The sequence below is a fragment of the Heterocephalus glaber genome, unplaced genomic scaffold (genome assembly GCF_053883595.1).
Source record: "Heterocephalus glaber isolate CG9 unplaced genomic scaffold, H.glaber_assembly_v1.0 deba00001442, whole genome shotgun sequence".
NCBI classification, from domain to species: domain Eukaryota; kingdom Metazoa; phylum Chordata; class Mammalia; order Rodentia; family Bathyergidae; genus Heterocephalus; species Heterocephalus glaber.
The window spans coordinates 28764396-28790060 of NW_028258296.1; the positions used below are offsets into that span (position 1 = coordinate 28764396).

A 25665-nucleotide genomic window follows, 5' to 3' on the forward strand; every position below is an offset into this window, starting at 1 on the left:
TTTGTCTGCTCTGTCATCACCAAAGAACAGACACCCTACCTGTTCCCTGTGCTTTTACAACCACCTCTTGGTGCTTCCTGACCCTTTTCCCAATCAGTCAGTCCTCCACAGAGAGATGAAATAATCTTCTAAAACTCTAAACTGATCATGCCATCCCTTTTAAAACCTTTTAAAGGTTTCCATTTGCTTGACAGAGAAAATCCAAACTCCTTACTTAGGTCTAGACCAGTGCTGTCCAAAACAAAAACAATGTAAGGTAATTTAAAATTTTCTAGTGGCCAACTAAAAATGAGAAAAAAATAGGTGAAGTTAATTTTAATATCTTATTTAGCCTATTTCAAAGATATCATTTCAACACATAGTAACATAACAATTAACATAATATCTTATATTCTCTTTATATATCTTCAAAAGTCTCCTCCCCCAATCTAAGTAAGTCAGGAACCTCTGGTAGTATCTTCCTCATATCTCACTTTGTACTTATGTATCAATGCATTTGTCCCAGGGTTCCCTAACCTGAGAGATCCGTAAGGACAGGGGCCACATCTATTTCATTCTCCAGTGGGTACCTGGTACCCAGTACAATGCCTGGCACAAAACCAGCTTAATAAAGATGCATTGTAGAATGAACAGAAGAGATAGTGACATTCAGTACAAGAACAAACAGGCAGGGGCTGGGCCAACATACTGAAGACAGGCAAGCTCTGCTTTGTGAATTAATATAATGGCACACTGATAGTTTAGGACCCTGTGCGGTTGTTGTACCAGTAAACTCTGAGTGTTGGCCAAGATGCATTGCTGTAGTGCAGACCCAGATAAAGGGATTCTAGCCAGACTCTATGGGAAACTTTCTCCCACGGAAGATACAGGCATTGAACGTGATCTCAGGTTACACAGGAGGATTAGAAGCCTCCCAGCTTCTGCCTTCCAGGAACCAGTCTGAGACCCTCCTCCATGCTGGCTTCTGTGTTAGACACCTTCACATGTGCTTGTGCAGTAATACCTGTCACAGACACTTTTGTTTGCAAACAATTCAGTTTGTAAACAAAAATGTTCAGCAAAATTTTGCTTCTGTTTGCAAACTCCACACTGGGTGACAAACATGACCATGGCCATCTTCCAGCCATCTTCCCCGAAATTGTAAAACAAATTAAGTTCATAAACTGAGGCACCTCTCTGTATTTGCTCTTTTGAGCCACGTTCTGAGGTTATGGAGATTCAGAAAGGTAAAATAACTTACCCAAGGTTACAAAGCTACGTCTGGTTCAAATCAGCAGGAGGTCACTAGCAGCTCTGATAGCCATGGCTATATCAACATCTCAGCAATGTTCCTCATGACCTTCAGGATCAGGTGACCCAGCAGAGTTGAGCAGCAGGGGGTTAAATTGCTGGTGACCAGTTAGGAGTAAGAGCAAGCACATGACCTGCTCACTCAGACTCCCAGAAGGTGAACCAGGTTCAGGTATAAAGGTCAGAGTGTTGACAAATGGTGGAGCCTTCATATTTCATGATCAGTTAATTTTTGCAGCACTTCTCGGGGGGGTTATTTTTACCCCCATTTTATAGTTTAGAATTTGCCCAGGTCACACACTTAAAATAAGCAGCAAAAAAAGGATCTGAACTGGGACTTCTGGATTACTTGTCCCATGTTTTTTTTCTCCTCTTCACAGAAATAATTCTACTTTTGGTGCTGTATTTTCAGGTACATCTGGAAATATACATGGTGGAGGCTGCATAAAGGGTAGGGAGACTATGGATGGTTTCTCAGATCTCTGTAACTTAAAAATAATAGCATGATTCTTCAAACAAGACCATACGTGCTTGTTTGTGAAGAGAGACCTGGACATTTTGCCTCCACTCCTATAGCTAATCTCTTGGGGACAGACCAGGTGGTAATCATCACAAACAGCAGGTGACCTGAGTGTCTTTTGGCCATGTGACTCAAGCCAGTCTGGCTACTCAGTCCAAGCCCCCTGAGGACAATCTCCTTCCAGTCAGCAACAGCAAATAGGACTTCTCCAGCATGTATATTCTGGCCCAACTGGGCTTCCAAATCCACATGTGACAAGAACATGGGTAATAATTTGTAACTGCTTAACACTTTTTGTTTACGATATTATTTAACATATACTGGGGGGTGTGAACAAATCAGAAGACTTAAAACCTGACCTTTCCCAAATAGCATGTGGGAGGCCTGAGAAAACATGAGTTAAAGCAGATCTCTTCTGCGGGGAGGGGCAGACATGCTCAGCAGGCTCTACTCAACAAGGACAGCATTGTATAATTTGCCGATCATTTTCCTCACTGCGGTTTGCAATCAGTTTTTTGTGTTTTTTTTTAATTCCTTGGTTTCCCCCAGAAGAACAGCTGAGAATGCACAGATCCCAGCTTTTGGTTCAAATCATCCTTGTCAGTAGAGGATTTAGGGCTACCATCAGGCAGCTGGTAGACCTGCAAGCATTTCCTACTCTCTGGGCTCCTGCAAGACACAGGGGGTCTGCTCATCTCTGACCCAGCTGCTCCTGGCCTTAGTACACCAGAGGCCACGAGAGCCAGGACATGTACCATTCCTCAGAACTCACTAACTCATCCACAACAGCTGCATTCAAACATTTCCAAATATCAGTAAAACTCAACTTGCAATTTAAAAAACAAAATAAAATTCCAACCCATGGACTGCTACTTTCTAAAGACATTCTTGAACTCGGAGCTATTAAAAAGCCATTGACACTCTGCTAACCCAGTAAATACACCTTCTCTTAAATAAAATCTATTAATGTATTAAACAGATTTTTTACAACTCTAAGCAATTTTCCCTCTGTGCATTAAAAGCTTCCAATCTGCAGACAGCAGACATGACCACATCTAAATAAACCACAGATGTGTGCGTGTGGACCTTCAAATTGCTGACTCTTCTGATTAACTGTGAATGAAAGTCTGGCTTATTTGCATGTCTGGGGCAACATCTTGCTTTCTTAAGGAGAAACCAGTAGTTATAAAATTTGGTGGTTCTGAAGAGTAACAACCAAAACAATTTTTCAGATGAGGGCATTGAAATAGGCCAGTCAGATCTTTAAATCACTGTTCCAGGGAACAGTCTGCATAGATCCTATGCCTTACACTTTGGCTTAAACTTTAAAGATCTGACATGATGGGTTACTTGCTGCCTGCGATGGTGCACTGGATTTTCACTAGGAATAATTCTGCAGACTCTCTGGCCACTGTCAGTTTCAACACTTGTGATGAGTCAGTCAGCTCTCCTCATGCAAACTAATCAAACAGCACATTGTCCCACCACATGCTCCCACAGCACAAGAGGCAGAAGAAATTAGGCCCTTGCAGCTGTTCCCAGGAATACATGCCACCACATACCCACAGGTCAGAAAAGGACCTGTACATGCTCCAAGTGCAGATCTCTCGGCTCTCCCGGCAACACAGACATCCCGGCAACACAGATATCTCAACAGGAACTAGTCTCCTCTAGCCCAAGGAAGGTTCCAGATCCAAATACAAATTCATCCTTGAAGATAAATGCATCAAAAGGACAGCAGCCAAACAACTCTAATGTTAAGAGGAAATCCTGTCTGCAGGCCTCTCAAGAAGCCTGGCTCTGCTTTCAGAACAAAGGCTCCTTCTGTGACATCAAGCAGCAGGTTTAAGAGCTCCCTGGCTTCTGGCTTTGGCCAACTTTCAAAACCACAAGTACATCCAAGGGCAGCCAAGACAAGAAGAAAGCCAAGAGATACGGTCTGTGAAAGAGAAGACCAATTCCCCCTTTCAGGCCTGCCTTCTGCCTGGCTCTTGGCAACCAAGGCCCCATTCTCTCTCCCTAGAGGGGGTGTCTGAGGCCCTGGATTCAGACAGAAGACTGACCTCTTCCATGTAGGAAAGGCTCAGAGGATGCCCACAGCTGGCACCAACATTTTTGGGAGCTGTCTGAGAAGCAGTGTTGGGGAAGACCCTATAATACTTTCTGGGTTCTTAACCTAGTGCAGTTATTCACTGGCCTATGATCTTGGGCACTTCAACAGCCCTGAACCTATTTTCCTAACTGTAGATGATGATGATGATGTTGAAAGGGTGGTGGTGGTGATAACTACGATGATGAAATGTGCCATGTCTCTTGCACAGGATTAGGATGTTCAAACAAGATAATTTATGACCACGTCCTGTATGATATTTTAAAACTATAAAATGTAAGCGGTGTTAATTTAGGAGGATATGACACATGTAGATATGATGCTTAATAGTGAAAATTTTTAGGTCAAAGGGGAGACTTCCTCTGTTTTGCCTGCGGCCTTCCACAGGGTGGATGTTCGATTCATATTCAATTGTAATAAAGGTGACTTTTTAATGATTAATAAGTTAAACATATTGGTTAGGAAAATAACAAACTTGCAACAAATCAGTCACGGATGCCTGGACAAGATAGTACTGAACCCTATATATGCTATGTTTTTTTCCTATACTTACATATCTATGATAAAGTTTAATTTATAAATCAGACTCAATGAAAGATTACCAACAATAACTAATAATAAAATAGAACAAATATAGCAATACACTATAGAGCTTAGCAACCTCAGCATACTTTTTTTTTTTCTTTACTGAGTGGAAAACTTTTACCTTTTCACTTAAAAACACGAAAATGGCTTCTCTTTGACATATCCAAATTGCCAGTATCATTACTCTTGCCCTTTGGGGCCATGATTAAATGAAGTAAGGGTTACTTTGACTAAGCACAGCCATACCACAACAGACGAGATGGCTGCTAAGTGACTAACAGGTGGGTATGCTGCTGGATAAGGGGATGATTCACATCCTAAGTGAGATGGACCAGAAGGTAGCCCCATTTCTTTATGCTATTCAGAATGGCACACAATTTAAAACTGAATTTTTATTTATTTCTGGAATTTTCCATTTAATATTTTTGGACAGTAGTTGATGACAGCTAACTGAAACCTTAGTAAGTGAACTATGAAGAAGGGGAGACTCATAAAACAAGCAGCTTCTTGTCTGAATGGTTCCTTTCTGAATGTAGGTGGGGTATGCATGAAGAGAAGGTCTGGCCTACCCAAGATGACTCCACTACCACCACAACAGTACCATGTGATGAGATGGAAGGTTTTCAGGCTTGACATCTGTCAGGTCAACTCAAATTAACCCCTGAATTCACTATGAAAACAAAACAGTGTCACATGATGGGGAGTTTAGTAGGTAGATGGTGTTTCCTCGGTTTCTTAAGCTGTTAAAACTACTTATAGGGGCTGGGGATTTAGCTCAGTGGTTCCAGCGCCTGCCTCACAAGTGCAAGGTCCTGAGTTCGATCCCTGGTACCAAAAAAAAAAAAAAGATATGAATTTGGATTAACATACTTCTGAATCATAAGCAAATGCTAAACCAGTAGTACTTGTTAAGGCTTCCACAGCTTGGACTCTAATCTCAGGACTTGCGCCCACCCTCCGATAAGATCTTTTATAGAGATCTGACCTCTGTCCAAGTCACTTTTCAAGTCAAAAGCTTTGAACTCCTGGCAGGCTGGCAGCTTGGACCTCAGGTATTTATGAAGAACTTCCCCAAGATAAAAGGGTGACTCCATTACCACCTCCTCCCCAGCTGCCCCCTCTGCAGAACGTCCCCCTCATGACAGTTGGCACCTAGCCAGACCTCAGAGCTTTGAGGAGTTGAGTCTGCAAACTGTCTGTGTCTGGTGCCTGCCAGATACCTAGGTCAATGAAGAGTCTAAGTTAATAAATAAAAAGTGGTCTGCAGTAAGCCAGGGAACAGTTAGCTCTGACTCGAATTCATCAGCCTGGCATTTGTGATCATTTTTAGCAGGCCGAAAGTTGCCTTTGCTGCTCACCTTTCCTATCTTTGCCCAGTAAGAACCGATGATGTGATATTAACAAAACTGTGCACAGGTATGTCCTCCAGATTATTCTCACCGCTAATTCTTTGCGTTTGATTTCTCTGTGCCTAGAACAGCCTACAAGGCTCCTGGTTGCCTTCTTTCACTACAAGAGATCTGTTCACTTTACCCAAAACAAAAATCCCATACCTGATAAATCTCCAGCAGGTCAATCTATTTCTTCTATAGCATTTACTATAATTGGCTGTTGGTTTATTTAGTTATTATTTATTATTTAGATCTCTCATTGGAATACAAGCTCAGAAGACATTGTTTCAGATGCACCATTGTATCCTGTTAGTTCACACTTTTCCTCTACTTTGTAAAAGGGCAACAGCAGAGTACTGCAATAACTTGGCTGCTAGAATATCTTCACAGCAGGATCAGCCTTTCACTTTAGATATTCAGAAGGAATGGGCAGAACTGTCTTGATGAAACCCTGGGCCTATAAAATCAATGTATTCTAATTAACCTAAGTACTCAGTATACACATTGAACCAAAAAATGAGCTAGGATCAAAGTGGCTTTCTGTGCTAAAAAGTTGGACAAAAAGAGAGAGAACAAGAAAGCACCCCATTCTTTACAGACAGTCTCACAAGCTGCTGATTTTCTTAAACAGGAAAAGGAGCAGAGTTTCCAAACTAGCTTCAACAGGCAGAAACTAATAATGGCCAGGCCCTTACAATCCAAGAGAAGCAGTATGTACAGTTAGTTGTAAGGCTTATTTACCTAGAGGCCCCAGGAAAATCAAGTATATTTTGAAGGTGACCTTATGATGCATCCATACAAAATTTTATTTTAGCATGTTGACAACTAAATGGAAGGAGTTACAGGTACTGATTTATAGATAGCCTCATCATTATAAAATTGAGTGGATATAGTTTAGAACCTGTTGCTATAATTTTTCTTTAAAGTGTGCCTTCTTTTAAGGGACTTAATGATACTGGAAGTTCCATTTTAAAACACTCTCAAATATGAGATGATACTAAGAAATGGTTCATTTTTTAGGTGTTATATTTTATACAGTGGTTAAATCGTTTTTAAATAAAAAGTCCTTATCTTTCAAAGATACATAAAAAATATTTATAGATAAATTTATCTCTAAATGAGATCTGAGATTCAAAATGATACCAGAAGAGGGAAAGTGGATGAAAATACAGACAAAACAGGCCTGGCATGAGCTGATATTGCTGAACAGGGGTGATGGCTCCATGGGAGATAACTGACCTATTCGCTCAACACTGTATGTGTTTGACATTTTTCCTGATGAAAAGACTTTTTGAAAAGACTTTTTAAAAAGTCCTTTTAAAACAAATCAACTTCACTCCGGAAATTAAGAGAACTTACCTGAAAGTGAAGATTTCACCTTTCCAGTCTTGCAGTGGGTTTTCCTGGATGATGTCCTGGGTCAGAGGTGAGCTCTGCCACGGGGATTTGGAGTGGGGGAGGGTGCCCATATGACTGATGTTATTACAGGACCTTATGGGAGGAGGGCCCTTTTTCTTCCGTGGAAGGGTGCCATGTATAGACACGTCTTGATAGGCATCTGTGCGATGCTCAACGAGAGGGGACTTGCTGCTCAGAAGGTCCATAGAGGAGGCCAGAGGGAACTGGTGATTCACCGACATGTTTCTAGGAAAGCTTGCAAATTTTCCTGCAGCCATGATCAGCTCTAAGGGAGAAAGGAAAGAGTGAAGGATAAAGGTGAGATATTCACAAGAACTGACTTTCTACTTACAAAAGAAATGGAAATAGAGCACATAACAAAAAGAATTCATGAAGCATCAAAATTAAGCAAACAACATTTAATAGTGTCACTAGTGGAGCCTAATAAGAATGTGACATTTAGTCATCTCCCTTCTTTAGGGTCTTCCAGAGTAATTTGCCTGGATTGGCAACAAAATCAAAAGAGCAAACATCTGAGAGTTGTTAGAGGCATATGAGCCATTTTACTATTTCAGACAACTGAAGGAGATAGAAAAGGATAACTAACCAAAAAAAATTGTTAGTAAGGAGAGACTCACAGTTTCAGTAATAAACATTCGAGAAAATGTTACACATTGTTAGATAACTGGTGCACATATTTCCACCACACTGTAAATGATAAGAACAGGTGGAGATTACTGAAATTCTTGAGCTGCTAGAATGTCTTCAGTGCCAGACTCCAGTTGGGCTGCCCAGAGTGATGAGGCAGAATTTTTCAGGCAAAGACCTGGTGCTTATAAATAAATCAATGTACTGTAATTAATGAAGACAGCTCAGCATCAGGGGGTCAGGAGGTGGGCCATTCTTCCATACATCAGTGGGCTCAGCTGCAGAGGAAAGCCCCTGGAATGGTGACTCCACATGCATTGTCCCCTGGAGGGGTTAGGAGCCTGCCTGCCACCAGTATGGTTAAGTAATGCCCATGGGTCCCTGTAAACTGAGAATAAGAAGGGAAGGGGAAGAAGAAAGGCAGAGGGAGACAGGGCAGAGGGAGCATGGAAAGGGGGGAAAATGGCACATGAGGTTGCAGAAGTGGCTCCAGTAATCATTGCCATTCCGACCACTGGTACAAACATTCATTGAGCAGAGTCAGTCCCCCTCTAAACAAATCATGATTCTGAGCTAAGCCTAAGGCCAACACACAGAGAAAAAAGTCCACAGAAGTCCCAGGAAAAATTAGGGCTATTCTCTGGGCTATCCAGCAGCCGTCCTGTACTAGTCACAATATTACAGTGGCCAGCACAAGACAGCAGGACAGCTCAGCCTACTGCTCTGCCCTGGCCTCCCCTCCTAAAGCTGCCCTCCCCCAAGACCAGCAAGAACAGCCCCCTGCTGCATAGCCTGTCTCAAGCCCTGTAGTCCTGCTCCTCTCTGACCATCCTTCCCACTGCACTGGGCAGGGAAGAGCTTTGGTGAAGACTCCCACTTTCCAGCTGCAATGCAGTCACAGTTTAACCAAAATTGGGAACTTGAGATACGGCTTTAAGACCACCTCCACAAGCCTACAGAGGCGGCACTAAGACAAATACAGCAGAGTGTGCAAAGGAAACACACTATATCTACAAGACACACACTCACACAGTCACACAAGTATTGTGGCACACACGTGTAATCTCGGCACCCTGGGAGGCGGAAGAGGAAGACTGCAAGTTTGAGCCATGCCTGGGCAACTTGGCAACTTACTGAGACCCTGTCTCAGAATAAAAAATTTAAAAGGGCTGGGAATATGGCCCAGTGAAAAGACCCTGGAGGTTCAATTCTCAGTACAACAAAACAAAACAAAACAAAAAACCCCCACTGCTTTGTCATGCAATAAAGAAAAGCTGGGTGGGTGAAGGACCCTTTCCTCAAGAAATATAATCCTACCCCTGTCCTCTGTTCTTTGCCAAACCTGGTCATTTTGAAGCATGCCTGCTCCACATCCATCTGGGACCACAGAAGGAAAGCCTGGCCCAGAGTAAGTGCAGAACAATAAGGCTATGAGTCCCTCGAGGGCCCCTCCTGGTTCTGCCCAGTACCTGGCACACTGTCAGCACTTGCTCAGTGTTAATCATTACTATTAAAAAAGAAACCAAATTCCCTACCCCTCCACCAGACCACCAGTGATGTAAGCCAATTACAATTCCCCACCCTATTTGCACAGACACCCTGAAGCTGTGAAATCTCTCCTTTTGAAGCTATCAGGACCTCCCTACTTACTAGATAGCCCTGGGTCATTTGAAAGTACCTTGGGGAGGACACTTTAAAAAAAAACCTCAGATGCAAAGGCTACACTGCCAACCAAGTCTATTTCCAAGATGATATGAAGGGCAAAATTTATCCGTTTCTGGCAGCCTTTTTCTTCTGTGTATACGCAAGATCACTCTAGATTTCAAGATTGAGTGAAAATTCTCTAAAATGCCCTTCTGCAAGTTACCCACCCCTTAATTTACTCTCTGATAACAAAGGACGTTAACAACTTGCTTTCCTATCTTTTTAAAACAATATTTAAGTGCCTGCTCCACATAAGACACAGAGAAACAAAGATGCCTAAGCCCAAACTTCAACCCCTAACTATGAACTTCAGTAAGAGAAGAGTAGAACTCAAACTCATGAACAGTGACCCTTGTACTGCAAGGAACAATATTTAATTATGGCAAAAGAACCCCAGGAGGATCTTGGAAAGGGCAACCATGGATGTGAAGCATTCTGAAAGGTTGGCATTTGCAGAGGAATGCCTTCCAGGATGCTACTATGGCACATACACAAAGGCATGGAAGTATCCCCAGAAGCTTAGCATACTGCCACCCATGTGGTATATAGCTTGAGTGGAGAAGCTGAGAGTTTCCTGGAAGGATTTTCCAGTTTAGGACCAAACCATGAAGTCTTGAAGGTTCTGCCAAAGTGTTTGGACTTGTCTGTAAGTACTAGGGAAGACCTGGAAGGGATGGACAGAATGCAGTCTGTACCCAGGTAGGCAACTAGTATTTCCAGAGGGGAAAAAAGGTTACCAGGGAGGTCACACTGGCAAATGCCAATAACTCATGGAGGAATGATGAAGAACTCTACTATGGCAGTGGTCAGGGGAAGGGAAATAAACGTGAGGAGTGAAGAGACACTGGGAGCTCAAGGCCTCTAGGCTGGGAGGAAGGAGGCCACAGCCATGGTAGAACAGCTCGATGCTGGAACATGCCAGTTTCAGAAGAGGACACTTGCAGGAGAAGGGTAAGAAGCTACTGTAAGGTACCAAGGGACAAGTGTACAAAGAGGTGATATACTCCTTTGGGCAGTTAGGAGCAAGGGCAGATGTAGATTTTTAACAGTCATCAATGTATAGTGAATATTTAAACCAGAAAGTAGATTCCTGAGTTTTTATTATCAGATGTGATAACAGATGTGAAAGTACCTTTTAAACTGTCAGGAACCATGCAATATCCATGAATTATTTCCCTGCTCTTTCACCATGGCTGTTTCAAGCCTACCAGAACCAATGCAAGGAGAGTTCTGAAAACACACAATGATAATTTTCAATCTGTCTATACATAAGAATTGTGGGAAGCTTTCAAAAGTTTGGTGCCAAACCCACAACCCAGAGCAATGAAATCAGAATCTCTGGGGGTAGAATACCAGCCTCAGTCTTATTAAAACTTCCCAGTATTGTCGAATGTAGACTCAGGGTTGAAAACCATTGGATCAGTGACTCTCTCTGGTACAGAGACCTATAACTCAGAATTGTTTACCTGAGTAACAGAATCAAATGATGATGAAGCAGGATCATTCAATCCATAGAAGCATTCATTCAACACACACACACATTTATAGAGAGCCTCTTGTGCGGCTGGCACTGTGCTAGGTGTCAGGAACAGTGTCAAACAAGACAAAAGTGGTTCCTATCCTTATGAGGTTAATACCCTATGGAGGAAGAGACATTAAGTAATGAATAAATGCTGGTAGGTCCCAGTTCATTTTTCCGGATAAGGGAAATAAATGTTCATTCACTTGAAATCTGTCCTCTGAGGTTTACAGTGTACCAAGGCTGAGGTCATAATAAATCAGATAAGTTACTGCTCTCATGGCACCAACATTTGGGATGAGGAACCCCAACCAACACAAATTAGAAAATAAGCCAGGTAATATCTAAGTCATAAGCACTCTAAAGAATATAAAACAGGATAGAATGATAGAAGGTACTTGTTGGGGGTAAATTAGGGAACCCTGGAAAGGCCTTTCTGAAGAAGTAACAATATATGAGACTTGAATAAAAGAGAAAGAACCAGTCAAAAATGGAGTTCCAAGCAGAAATCAGCAAATTCAGAGGCCTTATAGTAGGTGCAAGTGGTTGGAATAGCACTTTAGAGTCTCCAGGCTCTGGCCCCCATGTTTTCTATTTCTTATGTACTATTTGATCTCTAAAATTCAAAATGCCTGACTCAGACCCTAGGTGCTGGAGCCAAATATTTACCACATCAAACCTCTACTCTGCTTCTGCCTTACTAGCTGTATGTATGGCCTGGGACAAGTTACTCAAACTGTCTGACAGTTTCTTATTTGAAAAATGAGTTAACAATACCAATTTCATGAAACTGTTGTGAAAATTCCAAGTGATGTGTATGTGATACTCTTTGTTATGGTGCTGGGGATTGAACCCAGGGCCCTGCACATGCTAGACAAGTGCTCTACCACTGACCTACCACTCCAGCAGTGCATGTGATACTCTTGACATACACCAAACACTCAATAAACAAGTCTCCTCTCAGAAGGACAGGGGCCATGTCAATATTTCTTCTTCACTGTACCCTTATTACTGTGGAAGTTCACAATGAACTCACTGCAGTTTGGAAGGAGGAGGAAGGAAATATGTAAAACCAGAACAGATATAAAAACAGCAAGACAAGTAGACACAGACATACAAACAGGCACACACACACTAGGTGAGCCATGTGTGGGCTTCGAAAGAAACACCTGGGTGAAATTTTGACCACCTGCCTTGACCTCTCTCCTGGGCAGGTAAATAGACACAGTATCTAAGTATACAAAGGTCAAAGACTCTACATCTTTATATGATAGTGTGAGACTTGCATGAACATTAAAGACAGGAGAGAGCCTGATAAACTTTAAGTAGAATGCTGCCTCCCTAAGCCTGGTCAGTGGCTGTGCTTTGACAAGCTTGTAAACAGGGCCCAACTCACTCGCTTTACAAAGATGTTTCAAAAAAACTGATGATCACGCAAGTTGAGGCAGAGATAAGTGGCTTGCTTGTTTGGATTTTTTTCTTACGTTTGAAATGGGATATTTTCAAATTAAACTCATAGATGGTTATCTGATGAGGTCTTCACGTCTTTCTATCATATTTTAAACTCTGGAAATACTATTGCCTCAGCTCCAACTATTACCATGACAGAGAAATTACAATTTGGATCTGTAGTTTTAAAAAAATCTCTGCAGAGTCAGACAGGGAAAGGAGATAGAATAACCCCATAAATAAAATTGGCTTATCCACTTAGAATGAAGCTTTACTTGTGTGTAGGAATTAAAAGCATCCCTTTATTTTTGAAGTATAAACTTATTAAGTTTAGCCAAATGATTAATGTATGAATAATTCTTCCGTGAATTGTCTTTCAAGCAACATAGCACAGGATTTACAGATAAGGTTCTTAAGATTAGCACTCATTTGACAAGAAGTTCTTTCAATAAGAATAGAAGATTTCGATCTCGGTTAGTCAACCCTGGAAGCGTTAGGCTTCTGAGCAGCAGTTTAGAGAAAGCTGGTATTGGGCAATGAGGAAGCCCCTGGCATAGCAGTGTTAGGGAACACTGCCTATGCCCTTGGCCCCAAACCGCTACCGCTTTGCCTGCAGGCTTCCCAGTGATTAACTGGGCAGCCCCTTCCCACTTGGCACTGCTCCTCCAAGTCCTGGCTCCAGCACCAAGGCCTCCTCCTTCCTCCAGGATCCCAGCTCATTCCCTGGCAACACAGAGGGAGATAATCGGCCCTCAAACTGACCTTCCCTCCACCAATGTGCTTTCAGTGGGGAGGTCTGAGTAGCCTTGGGAGATAAGAGTCAAGGTTTAAACGAATCTCTGAACGCATGTCTCTACTTTCCATCTCAGCTAATGGCGTTAAGCAAAAGCAGACACGAGGTTGGGCAAATGGTTTTCCCCCTTTGCACTTGCATCAAATGTGCTCACACTAAAACCAGAGTTCTCTACCAGCTCCCAACCCCCCCGCAACGACGGACGACCCACCGCTCCCCGGAAGGCGTAGCTTCGCCCGCTGCTTCGGAGCCCTCTGGACCGCCTCCCGACGAGGACGAGGGTCTACACCTGATCAAATTATTCTTAAGGGGCAGCAGCCTAGGTGAGTAAAGACGGGCTGTGATCCTCCTTCCTCTCTCGCCCCAGTGTCCCTCACTCCCTCTCTCTCTCTCTCCCTAAGCTCCCCCCACCCCGAAGCCAAGGGAGCCAGCGACACAACCAACTATTCATTCTTTCAACAAAGGAGCGAGAGGGAGGGGATGTTGTTAACAGTTACAGAGCAGGCGCCTTCGCTTTCTTTGCAAACTTCCCAAGAGATTAGTGGAGGAACTGCCTCCTCGGAGCCTTGGACTTCCAGGGAGGCTCCTGGGCCTTTCCATCTCCGCACCCCGGCCGGCCAACGGGACAGCGAGACGGGACCGAGGGGGCGTGGAGGAAGATGCGGCTCCGGGGCGAAGGGCCGAGATTCGCACGGAAAATCCCTGAGCGTCCCGGGAGCCCCGCGCCCAGCGGGCCGGGGGAGCAGAAAAAGCCCGTCCACCTTTCGGCCACCCTTACCCCCAGGGCTGCTTGGGAACAGCAACGAGCGCCGGCTCCACTCTCCCCAGAGCCTAACTTTCTCCAGCAAACTTCCCAGCGCCTTCTCACTGGGGCCCGGGGCCCAGGCGCCCGGAGAGCAGCAGTGGGGCGCACTCACCTCCTGCGCGGCGCTCGGGCGCTGGGGCTCCCGGGCTCACAGGCGCCGCGCCGCCTGCCCCGCACTCCCCGCCCGGCCACCGCTTGCGGAGCCCGGGCTGCTCACGGCCCGCGCGGGGCGCGCGGCTCGCGGGTGCGCTCGGAGGCGGCTGTGAGTCCAGCCGCAGCGCGGCGGCAGCAGGCGCAGCTCTGAGCCCGCTCGCACTCCGGCCCCCAACTGGTGATTTGCGGCTCCGCGGCCCCACCCAGGCGAGCCGATTCGCGCTGCCTCGAGGACCCCCCCTCCCCACGCCCCGCGCGCGACATTTACATTCGGTGGCCTCCCTTGGCCCTCTGCTGCCCTGGTTTTAGAATGTGGCTCTCAGATCTTCAGAGTAGCCAGTCCCAAGTGCAGATGGGCCACTTCCTTACCAAACCCCTCTTAGAGGACAATCTTACCTCTTCCCCGCATTAATTACCCAACAGACTTGCCTCCTGGTCTGCAAACACCTGGATAGTTTTCAGTTTAAAAGGCTTTGATGAGACAAAGACCTAGGTAACCACAAGGAACAAGTTACTGGAGCAGGCAAATCAGTCACAATCATATGGACAGATTGAAAGCCAAGTGCAGGTGGAGGTACCACTTCAGTACTAGATGTTTTAGTGGGGTGGAAAATTGGAGACCGTTGTAGAACTTAACTGTTAGACATCAAGACCTCTTATAAAGCCACAGAAATAATACAAGGATAGACAAAATGACCAAAGAGACTGGAGTCCAGAAACAGATCTGCACTACATGGACACTTGATTAATGTCAAAGGCGTTGCTTGGTGCATTGGGGGTAATAGTCTGTCTTTCCAGGAAATGATGCTGGATCCACCAAATATTCAGTAGGAGGAAAAGAATCTTGATGCCTACTTCACAACACACCTGACCTCAAATTCCAGATGGATTTTAGATCTAAATGTAGAAGGTAAAGCAGTAACACTATCCAAAGAAAATATCTTTGTGACCTTAGGGTAATACTATCAAAAGAAAAAAAAAAACCTGGTCATTGGACAACACTGAAATTATCCCATCATTCTTACCACTTTCTGAAGCAGTTCTGGAAGTCCCCTTTTGTGAGTGTTATCAAAAATATAGTGAATGCTGCTTCTGGGTGGCATCCAAGGGAAAGACAGGCTCATAAAACATCACGGGGGTTTAGCTCAGTGGTGCCACTGCCTGCCTCACAAGCACATGGTCCTGAGTTCAATCCCCGGTACCAAAAAAAAAAAAAAAGCATTAGGGTGTGTCCTCATCCACCTTATTCCCGGGATCTGGCACTCTGCAACTTCTGGCTCTTCCCCAAAGTCAAAATGAGCATGAAAGGTAAGTATTTTGAATCAATTCTGGACATCAAGACGGCTATGACAGCCCAACTAAAGACACTCAGAAGAAAGGACTTCCAGAATTGCTTCAGAAAGTTAAAAGAATGGTGGGATAAAGCTGGATGTGTTCCAAGCAAGGGGGAGTATTTTGAGGGGGACTCGAGGCCAAGTGTCTTTTAATGTAATACATTTTTTAAATTTTAAACAAATTCATCATATGTTTCGATCACACCTCAGATGTTTGCTCCTCTGCTCAAAATTGGAAAAGTTCCTCATTATCAACTCCTGTCCAGACTCAACCCTGGCACTGAAAATTCCATTATCGAGGTATACCAAGCATGTCACCTTAACTTTTCAAAGTAGTAATTTTTGCTTCGAAGGCTTCATTCTCTACCATCCCTGATGCACACCAAACCCAAACAAATACCATACCAAGCACATGATACCAAGTAACCCACGTGTGAGGAGAGCTGTGATCCGCCTGTGCTTACTACTGGGCTCACCTTGGATTAGTAGTCTGTTTTAGTGGAGGCAAACCTATGGTACTCACACCTCAGTAGGGTGTGTGTATCATTGAATGCTCTTATTACTGGTTATTTCATCAGACCAAGATCCTTAAGGGCTGGCAATTTGTCATTTCCATCATTCTATCCCTAACTTTGTATATTGTCTACAAAATAAGTATTTGGTGAATAAAACCTTAGGTTAACTTTGTTTTCCTATGCATCTTTTTGCTAATTAGCCTCTAAACACCTGTAACAGTTCCTTTGAGTCTCCCACATAACTATGCACATCCTCGGTAAATAATTGCTCAATTAAAAAAAGAAACATGTTTACTTGTTTTCCTGCTACTCTGAAGTGTCACTGCGAAAAGTGATACAACTTAGGTTTTTTTTATTTTCAAAGTTCCTCGAGCACCTACCATATACAAAGATGTGCATACCATATACAAAGATCCTTCCTTCCTTCCTTCCTTCCTTCCTTCCTTCCTTCCTTCCTTCCTTCCTGTGTGGTCCTGGGGGCTGAACCCAGGGCCTTCTCAATGAGATACATCCTCAGCCAGGTTTTTCACTAAATTCCTAAATCTCCCAGATTGGGTTCAGATTTTCCATCCTTCTGCCCTAGGCTTCTAGTGTGCTGGGATTACAGGTGTGTGCCACCACACCTCGTGTGGTTTGGATCTGGAATGTACTCCCCAAACCTCAGGCACTCGGAGGGAGAGCTTGTGGAAGATGACTGTGTCATGAGGATGCTGGACTCATCAGTAGATTAATCCACAGATGAGTTCAGAGCTAAATGCGCTGCTGCAAGGAGGTGGGGTCCGAAGAGGTATGACCTGGAAGGATGCATCTCCCTCCCCTGCTGGTCCTTTGCTCACTGCTTCCATAACAAAAGCAGCTTTCCTCCACCATACTCCTCTGTCATATCGGGGATGGAAACTTCTGAAACTGTGAGCCAAAATAAACCTCTCCTCCTTCAAGTTGCAGGTGACAGGTAAACAATTAAGAAACGCAGATATGCAAAGTTTATACTATGTGTTACATCATGGGAAGGTAATTGTAAAGAGAGACTAGAGGACAACTCAAAAATGACCTTAGGCAAGTCATTCCCTCCTCTCAGTCCCTTCATTTCCTCAAGAGTAAGTGAATCTATAATTACCTCATAGAGTTCCTGTGAGGAGTCAAGGAAATAATGGTTGTAAAAGTATTAAGCACATAATAGGTTTCATTAACTGTCACTAGAGTCAATGACACATTCTATCATTCATCTTCGCAGTATTCCTGTGAAATAGGAGGCATCTCTTCTCAATTTGCGTGGGAGGAAACAGACTCAGAGTAAATAGCCTCAATCATAAATTATTTAATAAACACTTGTCACATACTTACAATGTGCCAAAATACATAGGTAGTGAGAAGCAGAAACAGAGTTTGAATCAGATATCTTAACTTGAGGGCAAATGTGTTGTTGTAGAAGTTCCCCTCTTACCTCTGTCTCCCATCTGCCCATTACAGGTAAGCACTGCTATAAAAATTGTGTGTGCCTCCGAGTTTCTCCCAATATTTATGTATGTGCATGTCTGTTCCTGTACTCCACCCTACATAGAGAGTAAAATACTATACTCACCACTCTACATTTTTCTTTTTTATCATTTAGCAGTATATCTGGGAGATTTTTCCATTAGCACAGAGGGACCCTATTCATTCTCTTTTGCATGGTATTTCTTTGAAAGGGATATAACATAATTTGCTGGACATTTAGATTGTTTCTAAGTCTTACCTATTTCAAACAATACTGCAATGAATAAATGTGCAAGAATATCCATGGGAGGGGCTGAGGATTTAGCTCAGTGGCACTGGGCCTGCCTTGCAAGCACAAGGTCCTGAGTTTGATCCCCAGTACTGAAAAAAAAAAAAAAAAGAATACCCATAGGATAAACTTCCAGAGGTAAAACTGCTGAATCAAAGAGTATATGCTTTTGTAATTTCAATAAATAATGCCAGTTGTCTTCCATAGGGATTATACCAATTTATACATCACAGCAATGTTAGAAAACCCCTAGTTCTCCAACCCTGACAGAAGGTATTATTTAAATTTTTGTCAACTTGATAAGTAAATACAAATTTTAGTGCAATTTTAATTTGCATTTCTTTTGTGAGGCTGCTTATCTTTTCATGTTAAACAGCCCTTTATGTTTCTTTTTGAACTAGTACTTCCATTTTTCTATCCATTTGTAGGTCTTTTTTTGATCAACTTTCTAGGGACTTGTTCCATATTAAAAAGCTTAGCTTTTTGTGGTATAGGGTGCAAATATTTTTTCAATGATAATATTAAAGAAAAGAAGTGATGGATGTAAAGCATTGTTATTTTAGAATGAACACTCTGGAAGCAAGTAGCATAAATTAGGGAAGTGATAGCCAAGGTTATTAAAGGGTATGGTATTAGCTTTAAGGTCACAGGACAAAGGCTTTTACCAGGCTGGTGGCAGTGGACTGGAAGTGAAGGACCAAAATTATTATCAAGAGATAATTGACAAGGGCTAATAAGTAACAATAATGACAATTACAATAACAATAGCTACCATTTGTTTGGGAGTAATTATGTGTCAAATACTATGCTAAGTGTTTTACAAGCTTAAAGTCATGAGCTGGTCCTCTTATTGCCATATTTCAGAAATGAAAAAAGTAAGTTTTACCAATTAAATAACTTGCTCAAACTCACATGAGAGGTAAGTGGCAGAACCAAAGATAACCCCAGGTCTGTTTGACCCCAGCTACCTGGCAGGCTAAAAAGAAATGATCAAAGGTCTTCAATCTAAATGCCTGAGTAATGCCTGGCTGGGTGAAGGGTGTAGAAGCCAGAGAACAGCTGCCTCTGGCTGGAGAGGGGCATTTCCAGTTTTAAGAACACTGGGAATTTTTTTCTAAGTTTGTTTTCCCACAGTGTTCCACTGAGTCAAGGGGTAGTATTATCCCCATTTTACTGATGTGAAGACATAGATTAAATAGCCAATCCCAGTTCAGATGTCCTGGTCTCCTAAAGCCTTTTCCAACACCCAATCTAGGTCAGGTTCCATGGTTATATGTACCTACAGCTCCCTTTTCTTCCTGGAATTTGTCACTGTTGGTAATTACACATTTATTTCTATTACTTGCTATTTAATAGCTGTTGCTCTATGGACTCTAAGATTTTGTTCTTAGTAAGGGGCCTGCCATAGAATTAGCACTCAGTACTTATTAATTAAATGAAAGAACTCCAGACCTCTAGACCCTTTGGCCTTTTATCTTGATACTATATCATAAAGCTCCCTAGAGGTTAAGTAAATATAATGACATGGATGTTGGCTGTACCATAAATAATTTTAGGACTCAAATTTCCTCAAATCTACAGCCAACCTTCACCATAAAATTTTTTTTTCCATGTCGGACGAGTACCATGACATTGGTAACAAGGCTTGAGGGGGGCACATCTCCCACAGTGGTGCAAACAGTCATCACACTGACGAAGCAGAAAAGAGTCAACTTTTCAACTTCTGAACAGCAAAATCCTAGGCTGCGTCAACCAGACATCTGAGAGGACAGCAAAAAATGGCCTCAGGGCTATGTAAGAGGCTTTGTTAGGGACAGCCAACCTGGAGCTTTGATCCTTTCATTCCTCAAAAGAATTTGTTGAGCCCGATCCCATAACATCATGAGTAGATAGGCAGCTATGGAAGGCACTGGGCAAAAAGCACCTTAAGCAAGAATAATCTCTAAAGTTCTACCTTTGCTGAGTCCTACTAGGAACAAGTAAGAAACAGTAGATATTTAAGCTACCTCTAATGAAAGCCAAACAAAAATGTGAACTTGAACAGTTATAGAGAGACTGAGAATTCCCTGGAGTTAACATACAATAAACCAGTGACAGCGATATAAATCATAGCATTGAATTTTGCAGTACTTGCAGAAGCATTACCTTCTAGGTTCCTGACCCCTGAAGGCAGCCATGGGCTTGGTGTCCTGGGAATTCCCAGTCTACTAGGCAGGGAGGTCAACTGTACTTCCTTCTAAAAGGCCTGCATAATAGTTGTCTACTTAGTGTCTTATTGGCTAGAGAATTCATTGCATGTGGGCTATGGCCTAGTGATCCTCAATAAATACTTAATGAATGAATAGTGGCACGGCCAGAGATGTACTTTATAATTCAGACTCATTCTCTGTACAAGGTCCACATCAATTTGACTGTCCATATCTGAAGTGGCCATTTCAGGACTTATCCTTACCACAGACTCAGCATCCTGTTCCCCAATTACTTTCTTAATCTTAGTACCAGCTTTTCATTAATTTGCTTCTTAATTAATTCAATAACTGGAAGGAAAACACACCAGAATGTCTCTGGATAATTATGGAATTCTAGGTGATTTTAATTTTCTCAGTTATACAGCTCTCCGTTTTAAATATTTTTCTTACAGAAAGCATATATTATCTTTTTATTTAAAAGTGAAAATGTTACTTTAAAAAACAAATTATTGAGCATATGCCATAGGGAAAGCATTGCTAACCCTGGGAGCTATGAAGGAAAAGCAGCACTAGACTCTCACACTCCAGAAAGATCAGAGATCTGAAGGGGCCTCTGCAGCAGAGGTCCCTGTGCTGTAGGGACACAGAGAAGGGAGGGATTCATGTAATGTAATGACAGCCTGGTAATGCTAATGAAAACAAGGGAGAGGGAAGAGGTTTGATGAAAAAAAAAATCACACACACACGCGCACACGCACACAACAGACTTTACTATGGAAATGCAGAGAGGAAAGAAATGTAGGTAAACCTAGCAGCAATGGCCACCTGACTGCCACCTTGAGCTGCAGCAGGAAAGGGCTCAGTTTAGGGGCTGACTCTGCCCCAGTGGGGGGATCACTGTGCTGCTGTAGCGCAAAAGAAGGTGGGTGTTGGAGGAAACATAGTCATCCAGCTCCACTTAACTCAGTCTTAGAGAAGAAAGTTGGCCTTCCAGGTGTTCAAACATTTGTATATACCAAGGTATATATTTTAAGGTATTTATGGGAGTATCATTTGCAGTTTACCTGCAAATGGATGATTAAATTACAACCCATCCATGCTGTGGAACACACTGACTGTACAACTGATGAAGAATGAGGTAATTTTAGAAGCTGGGTGTGGTGGTGCACACCTGTAATCCCAGCACTCTGGGAGGCTGAGGCAGGAGGATCACAGTTGGAGCCCACCCTTGGCAACTTAACAATTTAGCAAGAAGACTCTGTATCCTATAAAAAATAAAAAAGAGAGTTCGGGTATGGCTCAGTGTAAACGCCTTGGGTTCAATCCACAGCACCACAAAAAAAAAAAAAGAAAAGAAAAGAAAAGAAAAACAATAAGGTGATTCTATAGGTACTGATCCAGAAAGTCGGCTGTGAAATATTAAGTAGAAAAAAAAAGTTACCTTTTCAAGTAAGGTGCAGTGGTTCACTCTTACAGTCCCACATCCTCAGGAGGCTGAGGCAGGAGGATGGTTCCAGCCCAGGAATTTCAGGCCAACCTGGGCAACATAGTAAAAGCTCTGCCTCATTAAAAATGTCATTTTTTTCACTGCCTGCTGCGCAAGCGCAAGGACCCGCGTTCGATCCCCGGTACCAAAAAAACCAAAAAGTTGTCATTTTGATGTAACAAGAACACAACTGTACTTATGTGCATTTATGTGCAATATGTACAAAACATCTGGAAGAATTTTCTCCCATCAGACGATCTGAGAGGTGAACTGACAAGGGAGCATTAGGGAGGCTTTCCTGTTTCCTTCATGCTGTCCCAACTGCTTGAATTTTACCAGGGGACATGAATTGCTTTATGCATTTTTATTAGTACAGGTTAGTCTTACATAATGCTGAGGTGTGTTTTGGGGCATTGGTACATGCATTTGACACATCTCAATCAATTTCAATCCGCCCTCTCCCTTTCCTCCCCCACCAATCGCCTCATTCTTCTTATGTGCCAGAGACTGTTCCAAGAGCCTCATGTATGTTAACTCCTTTGATTCTGATGATATCCTTCAAGGTGGCACTATTCTTATTCCTTCCTCCAGAGGAGGACAAAGTACCTGCCCAGGTGCACAGTGATGTGTGCTGCAGCTGAGCTTTGAACCTAGACCATCTGGCTCAGACTTTGTGCTTTCTATCATGAGATTATACTGCCTCAAAAAAGATTAAATAAACAAATAGCACTGCTCTGAGAATTGGACACATCTACAATTGAATCCTGGTTTTTGCTATTCAGGCAATTTTTAACAAATATTTCACTTCTAGGTCAGTTTTCTCAACTGTAAAGTGAGGCAAATAGCCGCATATTTCATGACACTGATGTGAGAACTACACAAAAATACGTTCAATGCCAGGGGATTAGTGAGCACATGATAAACATTATTTATTTCCTCTATTGAAATGAAACTACTAGCCCTTTAACATGTATTAATTTTATTGATTTTTCTTTTTTGGTTTTGGTTTTTGGAGACAAGGTCTCACTATGTGGCCCAGGCTGGCCTTGAACTCATCATTCTCCTGCCTCCTGAGTGTGCCATCTTGCCTGGCTTGACTGTGTCCTTGACTGGCAGCCTAACAGGATCTGGTGGTTCAAGGATAAATGGAAAGAAGGACTCAGGGAAAGGGGGAATATGACTAGGACATTAGAAAATGCTGACTTAACACTTCACCTGTTTCACAGTTTTGTCTAAAGTCAATCCAGACAATACGAATAACAGTTATATGAATTTTATAATCATTCTGGGGTAAAATGTTGCTGTACATACTCACTGAATGAGGATGTCGAGGTCCAGGGATTGCTCAAGGTCACCAGGCCAACTACATAACAGAGCCAGGACTGGAATTTAGATGCTCTAATTCCATATCCCAACCCCTTTCCACAATACCCACCACCTGAGCCAGTGTGGGGATAGCCTGGGTGGGAGGCAGTGCCTTCTCCAGTCTTCCACCAGGAGAGCATGATAGGAACGACAGTGCTGTGGTGGTAATGGCGCCGGTGGGGAACTAGTTCATCACTTCCCATGCTGCTGTTGCTGAGCAGGGAAAAGGCTTCCTGTGCTTCTGAGCTAAAGCAATTCCTTGGCAAGTGAGACAGGGCCCTCCTGGGTCCACCCAGCCCAGGTCATATTATTGTTCATTTCTCTTGGCTGTTTGCTATGTTCATTTTTGCAGCAGTCTTCAGTCTACAAAGCAGCATACAATCCATGTTGGAGAAGATGGGGTTGGAGGGACTCGGCTACCAGCAAGCAGGGAGGGGCAAAGCAGAGCCTTGGCCACAGCTCCTTGCTCAGCAGCGTTCTGCTGTGAGGAGCCTTCCTCATTTTCCACTCCAGAGCATAGGGAGCTGGGTATGGTGATGTCCTCCTGTAATCCCAGCATTCTGAGAGGCTGAAGCAGGGATTACAAATTTGAGCACAGTCTTAGCAAGTTAGCAATTTTGAGACCTTGCCTCAAAATTTTTTTAAAAAGTGTGGCTGGGGATGTAGCTCAGTACAAAGGCCCTGGGTTCAATCCCCAGTACGGCCAAACAAACAAACAAACAAGCAAGCACAGCAGGTCAGGTGTGCAAAGTTCTCATTACCCACCTATGTTCCAGGCCTAGTCATTACCATTAGAAGCCATTACCCCATTCTCCCAGAGAGAAGAGATGACAACTGGAAATGGATAGGAAAGACCCAGAGCTCTCAGCCCTCTCTTGAACAAGGCATAAACATTGTACAGCTTTCTCTGTGTGAGTGCTAGGGATGTACAGTCCCCAGGGCACAAATTACCATCCCACATTGCTCTCGTTCAATCATCAAGAAATTCTATGATTGCTAACATATGGACAATTATTAAGGCTGGGGATTTTTACACTGTTCTTTCTAGTTTGTGAATGCTTGAAAAATGCCACAGTGAAAAGTTACAAGCCCGTGAAATGCAAGTAAGCAAAAATGGTATTACAATAGGGATAATCTTACATTTGTCAGTTCACTTTTTAAAACAAATTATTCTTAACCCATGGTACTGTATGCAGTGAAGTCACACATCTCAGTATAAGAGCAGCTGGCATAGTATGTTGGGGGAGTGGGTAAGGTCAGCAATTTGGTCCTTTCCTCTTTGGTTCCTTTCCTCTTATGACCACCCACCCAGCACATGAACACACACGGCTGGTATGGGGCACTCCTCTTGGGTACCCACCATTGAACAGTAGCAAGGCTTCCAAACAGCAGCAGCCAAGCACAAGGAATCATATGGTTGGAATCCATGTAGGTGTTGCAGTAAGGGCAGAGCACCAAAGGCTCTGTGGCAGGAAACAGCCCAATGTGAATAATAACACCTATGTTCCTATGTTTACCAGCCCTGAGCTGAGTTTACCATGCACCATCTCAGTTCATCTTTGCAGCAACCCAAGGAGGTGGAACGAGGAATTATTAAGTCCATTTTACAGATGAGAAAATGGAGACAAAAGACGCAGAGTCCAGTTGACACTGCTGGGATGTGGAGGTCTCTAGCAGGACTCTCTGAATCCACTGCGGACATTACCTCCCATTGTGAACCTTTGTTCCTCAGAGGGAGCAAGAGGGTTTGGGGTTGAACTGCTTGAGCATGATGTGGAATGGCAAAGTGAACTTTAAAAGAGGCCAGCAGGGCTGGGGTTGTGCCCAGTGGCAGAGTAGTGGCCCAATTCAATCCCCAGCCTCAGAAAAAAGGGGTTGGAAACAAGCTGGGTAGGTAACTTTAGCAGTGTCTGGTGCCTGTAGACCCTCAATAATGGCCGGGGATTTAGCTCAGTGGTTTCACCACCTGCTGCGCAAGCACAAGGACCCGAGTTTGATCCCCGGTACCAAAAAAAAAAAAAAGAAAAGAAAAGACCCTCAATAACTATTTGTGAGCTGAACTTTGAGCAGTTTCAGACACAAGGTGGGGGTGTGGCAGTGTCTGGTGCCATACATTTGGATTTCTCCCCTAGCAAGACATCCCACAGATGCTGCAAGGACATGAGCCTTGAAGTCCCAGCCCGTCCTTGAGCTCTTCGTACACCAAGAGCAGCCTGTGGAGTAGCCAGCCGTCTGTCACCAGGGGGTTTGTGACTCTTAGCCCCACACCAGAGGGACTGACTGAGAATCTGAGGTTAAATGTGTGAGAGGCTCTGCCCTCTCGGTGCTCCCACCGAGAACGTGCCAGCCATCATCTGCGGTTCCTTTTTCCTGCCCTTGCCTCATCCCCTCCCAGAGCCCATGTGGGTGGCTGTGGGAGGCAGACCTCTCCACTGTCAGCATTTCCAGAAGCAAACCCCTGTGATCCTTGTGTGACCTCCTGTGTCTCCTCGGGTTCATGAACACGGAGGGAGTGAGGGCAGCTCTTCTGCACAGCGTGACCAGGTGGTGACACATGGGTCACACAGGGGAAATCAGGGAACAACCCTCGCATATTCTGCAGTGAGTCACAGCCTTTCTTGTGGACTGTGCACTGGATGATTACGT

General features: G+C 43.5%; 2 protein-coding genes and 1 non-coding gene across 5 annotated transcripts in view; 1 reads left to right on the top strand and 2 right to left on the bottom strand.

Annotated features, from left to right (window-relative positions):
- Bcar3 (BCAR3 adaptor protein, NSP family member) overlaps positions 1-21743 on the bottom strand; it is a 133223-nt gene extending 111480 nt beyond the window's left edge. Inside the window, exons 1-2 of one of the 3 annotated variants that reach the window (XM_004841238.4) lie at positions 21610-21743; positions 7256-7580 (exon numbers count right to left, since the gene is read on the bottom strand). In XM_004841238.4, the coding sequence (XP_004841295.2) occupies positions 7256-7572 (317 nt within the window). In that variant the 5' untranslated portion in view covers positions 7573-7580; positions 21610-21743. Of the gene's footprint in view, positions 1-1240; positions 3332-7255; positions 7581-14324; positions 14441-21609 lie in introns of those variants that run through there. The other 2 variants (XM_004841239.4, XM_087213144.1) reach the window with 2 other exon arrangements.
- LOC147827669 (uncharacterized) lies at positions 13569-16381 on the top strand. Its single transcript, XM_087213153.1, has 2 exons — positions 13569-13730; positions 13809-16381. The coding sequence occupies exon 2, from the start codon at positions 13888-13890 to the stop codon at positions 14476-14478; it is 591 nt and encodes a 196-aa protein (XP_087069279.1). The 5' UTR covers positions 13569-13730; positions 13809-13887; the 3' UTR covers positions 14479-16381.
- On the bottom strand, positions 19591-19688 carry LOC147827670 (small nucleolar RNA U13). The gene has a single exon (XR_015452122.1). It is a non-coding gene; the product is annotated as a small nucleolar RNA U13 (small nucleolar RNA).
- Positions 21744-25665: the final 3922 nt, after the last annotated feature.